This window comes from Lactuca saligna, chromosome 5 (assembly GCF_052625555.1).
Source record: "Lactuca saligna cultivar CGN05327 chromosome 5, ASM5262555v1, whole genome shotgun sequence".
Lineage (NCBI taxonomy): Eukaryota > Viridiplantae > Streptophyta > Magnoliopsida > Asterales > Asteraceae > Lactuca > Lactuca saligna.
This window is the reverse complement of record NC_136421.1, coordinates 171,076,318-171,084,039: the sequence shown is the minus strand read 5'-3', so window position 1 is coordinate 171,084,039 and position 7,722 is coordinate 171,076,318. Positions and strand designations below refer to the sequence as shown.

Genomic DNA, 7,722 nt, shown 5'->3' with positions numbered 1-7,722 from the left:
ACAAACTCAAAAATATGGTATCTGCTGAGTGAACTAGTCGAGTCAATGTGGGGGACTCAACAAGTCCATGTGTTAATTCATCCTACTCGTCGAGTAGGCTCTTGCACTCGACGAGTAGGAGGCATCGGATGCAGATTTTCGAGTTTTGCTGTTAATAAAGGACTAGAAACATTACCCTAAATTGTTTTGGTTAGATAGTCGACTTTTAGCTCTTAAAGATATTAGTCGTTAACTTTTTTAATCAGACTGTTCACTTTTAGTTCTCAGGTTCTCGGAAAAAATATATGTTCTCAAATGATCCTTCTTATATATATATATATATATATATATATATATATATATATATATATATATATATATATATATAATATTCAAGTATTCAGCTTTTGGTTATTCATTACATCAATACTAATTGTGGAAACGATCCTCCCGTGATGTATAAACAATAATTGAAAATAAATAAATAAATAAATAAAAATAAGGCTACAAATCTTTTATCTACAAAAATATCTATGGGTATAGTGATCATTTCAAGAGAAGAAGATACAATTGAAACAAACAAATTTGGCTACACAGAAACATCTTTGACATTCATAATAATATTGATTGTATGATTCATCTTACGAGTGGCAGAAGAAAGTATTCAGCATAAAAAAGCTGCATTACAAAAATTATAGAAATGCTTTAGCATTAATTATTTCATATAATTAAGCAAAGGGAAGATATTCTTTGTTTTACGTTTGTTATATATGTGCATTTCCTAGGAATAGAACACTACAATCATTCAAATTTGACTTATTAATATGGTCCTTTAGGCCTTTACCAAAAATATCGTTATACCTCTAAGTTCAAAAGTTTATTATAATAGAACAAACTTATATGATCTGATTGATACTCTTTTATGTTATATTCTTTTGCGTAAGTTTATATTCCAATATAATTAATTCACATATATTATACAATATAGAAGAAAAAAAAAACTTGATCGTATAACACCATTTACCTTCCAAAGAAATAAGTACATGGATGATATAGACGATACGCTCTTCAGATCCACTGATTTTGCTCGTATCCAAAGTATCAAACCCAACACCAAATGACCCAAAATCTATCATAAATTAAAAGTAAAAATCATAATATATACATAACTACGTGACAATTCGATGATAATTACGTGACAATGCATGTAATTTTCGGAATATTGATTTTAAAGTTTCTTCACATGAATCGTGCAGTTAAAAACTCTCAGTACGTATTATCCTTTTCGTTTATTTTTTAAATAGTTTTAGTATATTTATTACTTTTATTTTAATTTTTTAGTTCATTTCAAAGCTCTCATTAAGAATCAAAAATAAATTAACTGAAAAACTTTATTATATTCGCAGTATATTAAGGTTGTTAGGTTGTTGAGTTGCTAATAATTAACTAGTTTTATAGCCCTGCCTAATTTCATTCGTTGACCTCGAATAATACCAAACAGTTTTATCAGCATTCGTTCCATTGGGTGTTGTAATTGGCTAGAATGGTGTCAATCACCTTTCAATTAGCCCCCCTGTTTTTCTTTCTTTAAAATTGTATTTTGTTCTACTCTTGGTGCTTTTTAATGCATATTTCTCGGTTCCAAAAAAACAAATGTTTAAGTATTCTATTGTTTAAGGTTAGTTAAGCCTAAACCACTAATTTTAGTAAATTACACGAATGGTCCTTATGGTTTGAGGTAATTTGTACGTTTGGTTTCTAAATTATTTTTTTAACTCGAAAGGTCCCTACGGTTTGTATTTGTTACGTGCTTGGTCCCTACGGTTTGTTTTTGTTACGCACTTGGTCCATATCTTACGTAAAACGACTATTATTTAAATAAGAAAAAAAATAATAGGGTAGGTAAGCTAAGGTGAGTGGGGTGAGGTTGGGTGTGTGTTTACTTAAATAAATTAAAATATCAAGGGTAAAATAATATATTTAGGTAAGACAGGGGTCAAGCGTGTAACAAAAACAAACAGTAAGGACTTTCCGAGTTAAAAAAATAAGTTAGGGACCAAACACACAAATTACCCTAAACCTTAGGGACCATTCGTGTAATTTACTCATTTTATTAATTAATGACACTAGTTTTTTAAACCGTTTACCGTCACATATTTGCTGATCCAGCTAGATGATGAGGTTGCTCCAATCAAAATAGCAACACCATAAGCGATTCCAAGAAACCAAACGCAACTCCAAAACATCTGTAAAATGCCAAATGTGTCACAAACCCGTTTCTTAGTTAGTTATTTTGGAAAATTGATCATTAAAGATCGTAATTATTATGCAAGGAAACGAAATATGTATGTAAAGAGTTATTTTAACCCCAAAAGAACTATGCTTTTTTTTTTTTGTTAAATACTAATTCTTATGGTAACATCATATATGACTATATGAGAAGAATAACTTTATAACACGATACATTTACAATTAGGGCAATATAAACTATAACTTAAACGCTTTACAGTTGGCAACGCCTCATTATTGCAATCATATATATTTCTTGACGATTTTGTTCACTTCTTTTTGTGGCATTTTTCAGTATATTAACTTTGATCGATTCTAAATTATCAACGGATTAGAATTGTCCTTTTACTTGTAGTGCCAAAACCCAAATAATTTGTAACAAGCAAACTCTTTATAAAGAATATGCATATTAACTGAGAGTTATATAACCAACCCGTTCAGGACCGATCTGAGAAGCCAACGACTTGATTCCATGCATCTCATCTCCTTTAATGTCAGGAATGTCCTATCATAAAGAACGAATTCTTAGTTAATAGAATCCATAATCCTTGAATACAAGATAATAATAAAAAATAAAATAAAAACTTTTTAATGTACGATATATATAAAGTCGCATTACAAGGAAGTAGTAGTACGGATCCCTAACCTTAAACAGTATCAAAACAATGGAGAAGACGAAGAGCATGGCAATGGAAAAAAGGTGACGCATTGAGAGGACTACAACTCGTCCCTTAATGGCGTTCTATAAAATCATTAGAACAAATCAGTTTACGTTTATAGGTTATTTAAATATTTTGTTTTTGACAATAGAAGTTGTCGACTAAGGTACCTTCACATGCATGTAATATCCAAGTGGAATGCATAGCGCCCGTGAGTTTATCATGTATAAAACAGCGGTATAAGGAAACCTCTTCCATCGTAAAAGTGGCAACTGAAAGAAATATAATTAAAACATGTTACGAGTTTTCATACTCACTATTGCTAATTTGATTCATATATTTCGATTTTTGAAATATACATTAGATGTTATATAGGTGTAATGGTTTTAGAAAAGTCCCGTATCTTTGGATGAGTGACTGAGATATAAAATAAATGTACTCACCACATTTGCCGAATATGCGGTTCCTATCAAAAACCAAACAAAGAGACCACAAAATAGTGGCCAAGAACGAGAAATCCACGTGATTGAAAAACTCTGCACTCAAAGATACTCCAAGTATAAATTCTCTCATTAATAAAAATGTACGACACAAAATTGTTGTTGTAAAGCCACTTAGTGTTTGATTGAAGGATCTTTCTATAAAACAACTAAGATTGATGAAAAAAATATATTAAAAGGAAGTGGACAAATGTGTTTAATTACCATAATAGCCGATATTAAAGTCACAATGATGGCCGAATTCATGGTTAATTCTCCAGCAGCCAATGGAAGATATGGCTTATTAATCTGAAACATAATATTAATACACCTTTTTATGACACTGAAATGTGGCAAAGAACGAAAATTTTAAGTGGCCTACCTTGTCAATTTCTATATCGCATATTTGATTGAAACCACAAACGTATATTTGCATAAAAATGCCTCCAAAAATTGCCTAGAAAACGCTATATATAAGGTTTGTATTTTTTTTTGAAATAGAGTAAGAATTTTATAAGTTAATCCACAATTACCTGTAGTACTTTTGTATAGAACAATGGCGAGATATCCGAAAGCCTTTCAACAGCTACAAGAGACGTTGAAAGCACGCTTAAAACCTACAAAAATTGAATATTTGAGCCAAATATTGACTAATAACAATGAATTAGGGCATGCTAAAGACCTTGGGTTGTGACTTTTAATTTCTTTTAAACTTCTTTTGAAAAATAAATTTCAACACTTTTATATTTGTTTCTCCTAAACAATCGAAACATTTCCTTAATTAGTGATTCAAACTTAAATTTAGATATTAATCATATAGTAATATTCATATATAGCGTAGTTGTGAGATTAATGATTCAAAGCCAAACTTACTGTCGCCATTGCAGCATAAGGTCTTGAAAACCTGAACAAAATATCCATGGCATGTTTTGCAGATTCTTCATGACCCATCGAGTCCGGAGAACTCTTTGATACAAATGTGTTCGACACAAAACTTGCATTTCGAATATAATTCACATTGTGTGGTCGAAAGAAAACAAAACGTCTGTGAATATATTTTGCATGAAGATTCCATTGGTATTGTTGAATACCAATGGTGGTGTATTGTTTCTTGATTTTACACCTTCCATCTAATAAGCATCGTTCTTCTAGTGAAGGTGAACAGAAAAATCAATTGTCAGTGAAGTATGTGCAAACGTGTTGTTATTGACTTACATTTCGAACTTGTAATTAAAGTAGATTAATGTTACCTGAAGCCACTGGATTATTAGGTGATGGAGCAGTCGCAAGAGATGTAATATAATGAGTTCCCATAACTTTTCTTTCGTTGCACAACTGCTTTAGATGGCTTTAGTACTTATATAGCTAACATATGCCCTTTTTTTTGCTTACAAAGTGTATCTAGGTTTTGCTTTAGTACAGATAATATTTATTATTTAAGATTTCAAACAATATAAGCAACCATTAAAATATTTTCATGATAAAATCAAACACAAATTTTCAATTGTTGAATTTTTAGTGGGTTCGAGATTGGTTAGCTTGGTTAGTTATATGGCTATGTTGCAATGTAATTAAAGTTGTGACCCTTTGTTAGCTTTTTTATTGTTAAAAAATGTAGAAAAAATATGATTAATATACATTTCTCTTTGTTACTTTTCCAAATCGAAAGATATCTCTAGCTAGTTATTAAGTAAAAAAAAATAAAAAAAATAAAAATAAAAAACAGATTGCTAGAGGAAGCTTCCCAAAGTAATAATTTTCTTTAAAATCGTCTGAAACATGATCTTCTTCACGTGTATTTTTGATTTGGTTCATGCTGTTGCTTCCGTCAAAAGATATTTGCAATAAACAGATAACAATTTACGTACCATGAGTTATCTTCGTATAAATTAAGATATAATTAAGTCAAAACTTTCTATAAATGAGTGTAAGTACAGTTTTGTAGATGACTATTAGTTTTCAATGCACGTATACAATTATGATGATATAATATGTATAATAAATTAATATATGACAGTTAATTAATTCTAAGAATTACATTTTCTACTTAAGGTGTGTATTAGTTTTTCAAGTTTTTTTACTATCATATCCTTCGTTACAAGCAACAATTATTTTTAGGAAAAATGATTTGGCAATTGTAACTATTTTTTATAATTTTTTACAAGTTAAATGGTAATATATAATAATACATGTAAATATAAATATACAACTAGAAAACATAGGGTTTTCCTACGGAAAATAGCTACGGAAATTTTCCGTAGCTAATTAGCTACGGAATTGCTACGGATTAGCTACAGAATGAGATGCCCTAATTTAGTAACGGAATAGCTACGGAATAGCTACGAAATAGCTACGGACGTCAATCCGTAGCTATTCCGTAGCTAATTAGCTACGGAATTGCTACGGAATAGCTACATGTGCTAATCCGTAGCTATTCCGTAGCTAATTAGCTACGGAATAGCTACGGATTGTGCCGTAGCTATTGATCAAGTTTTCTAGTAGTGGTAAATATATTTAAAAAGTTAAATGGTAATATATGCAAAAAGATGTCTAAATGCGAACAATTTTTTTATTGTAAATTTAATAAGATTTTTTATAATTTTTACAATATTTTTATGATGTTTTTTTATTAGGTTTTTTTAATATAATATTTTAAACTTTGCATATAAATTTGTTAAACTGTTTAATATTTTCTTATAATTTTAATACCAATGCTGTTAAACCAAATATTTACTATATGATTTAAACTTTTATTAAAAGCTTTTACATTTCTTATTTTATTATTATTATTTTTTACATTTTTATACTTTTTTTTTGCAAATTTCATACAATTATTTCTAAACATTCTTTTAAAATATTTTTAACAATTTTGTATGACAATTTAATACTCTAATAATTGCCAAAAATTGGTCAAAGTTTTGGTGATTTGTTTCACTAATGCGTTTTAAGTGTAATGAGATTATTTTTGTTGACCAAAAGTGATCTTGATAAATATTAAACAAGTAAAGAAAGTGTGGAGTGCACACTTGTTTAAGTTTATTCAAGATTAAAAATAGACTGTCATTTAGGGATGAAGCCCCTGAACGAACGGGGGTCTGGGGGTAGCACCCCTGGGAGCGGGGTCCAAGGGGCGGCAGCCATTGGCGGGGTCCAAGGGGCAGAACCCCTGGCTGGGATTGAGTTGTTTTTGACTTGGTATTAATTCTTATAGAAAACCCGAAATTATGATAGTTTGTTGACTGTTGCCAAACTGTTTTATGACAGTTTTCAGACTAAGAAGGTATTTAACCTATTTTGGTCAGTTTTTTCTGGTACTTACAAAAATTTATACACTCATTCTCTGTTCTTTTCCCTTCCGAGTCTTATCCAATCAAAAATTAGGGAGTACCACCCAATACTTTGATTTGATAGTGAAATCACAATTCTCAGAATTTCCAAGGCTATTTTATCCCTATTATCTTACAAAATCAAAGTATTCTGTGATCATGGCAAGTGGTGATTCTGTGAAGGAAATGACAAGTAAGTTTGAAAAACTGAACAAGTTTGTAGGACAAGATTTTCGTAGATGGCAGAAGAAGATGAAGTTTCTCCTTACCACTCTGAAAGTGGTGTATGTTCTGAGTACACCCATACCAGTCTTTCCAGAATCTGTTGAAGATGAACCTTTGGACGCAACAAGAAGCAGATCAAAGTGGGAAAATGATGACTATATATGTCATGGTCATATTCTCAATGGTATGTCTGACTCTCTTTTTGACATTTATCAAAATTTCAAATTTGCAAAAGAACTGTGGGATTCTCTTGAATCCAAGTACATGGCTGAAGATGCTTCTAGTAAGAAGTTTCTTATTAGTAACTTTATGGGTTACAAGATGATTGACTCCATACCTGTTATGGAACAATTACAAGAAATGTTGAGGATTCTGGGATCGTTTGCTCAACACAATTTAAAAATGGATGAAGCCATGTCTGTGGCTGTGATAATTAACAAACTGCCCCCTTCCTGGAAGGATTTTAAACATAATCTGAAACATAACAAAGAGGAATTGACTTTGACTCAACTTAGAAGCCATTTAATGATTGAAGAGTCCATAAGGACTCAAGAACTTGATATCAATCCTAAAGGCAAGAACCAAGTTCGTTCCTCTTCTGTGAATATGGTGGAAGGAGAAAGTTCAAAGAATCCCAAGAAGTCTAATGGAAAAAGGAAGTTTAAAGGAAATGATGACAAGTCTTCCAGCAAAAAGGCTAAGTTGGTTTGTTGGAATTGTAACAAACCGGGTCACTTCAAGAAAGATTGTCGTCTTCACAAAGTG

The 7,722-nt window shown here is 30.8% G+C and overlaps 1 protein-coding gene across 1 annotated transcript; it reads right to left on the bottom strand.

Annotated features, from left to right (window-relative positions):
* Window positions 1-589: 589 nt before the first annotated feature.
* On the bottom strand, window positions 590-4,727 carry LOC144998053 (homogentisate phytyltransferase 1, chloroplastic-like). Its single transcript, XM_078957889.1, has 12 exons — window positions 4,657-4,727; window positions 4,280-4,554; window positions 3,940-4,023; window positions 3,789-3,863; window positions 3,632-3,715; window positions 3,371-3,463; window positions 3,098-3,199; window positions 2,915-3,010; window positions 2,702-2,773; window positions 2,127-2,225; window positions 1,004-1,108; window positions 590-657 (listed from the first exon to the last, which is right to left on the bottom strand). Exons 1-12 carry the CDS (start codon window positions 4,718-4,720, stop codon window positions 616-618), a joined length of 1,191 nt encoding a protein of 396 aa, XP_078814015.1. The 5' UTR covers window positions 4,721-4,727; the 3' UTR covers window positions 590-615.
* Window positions 4,728-7,722: the final 2,995 nt, after the last annotated feature.

What these genes read in the sequence shown, in the direction of transcription:
- LOC144998053 (XM_078957889.1), bottom strand. Translation starts at nt 4,720, where the DNA reads ATGGGAACTCATTATATTACATCTCTTGCGACTGCTCCATCACCTAAT. An exon ending in TCTATACAAAAGTACTACAG is followed by an intron (nt 3,864 to 3,939) that starts GTAATTGTGGAT and finishes AGCGTTTTCTAG; the next exon opens with GCAATTTTTGGAGGCATTTT. An exon ending in CTCAGATCGGTCCTGAACGG is followed by an intron (nt 2,226 to 2,701) that starts GTTGGTTATATA and finishes GGCATTTTACAG; the next exon opens with ATGTTTTGGAGTTGCGTTTG.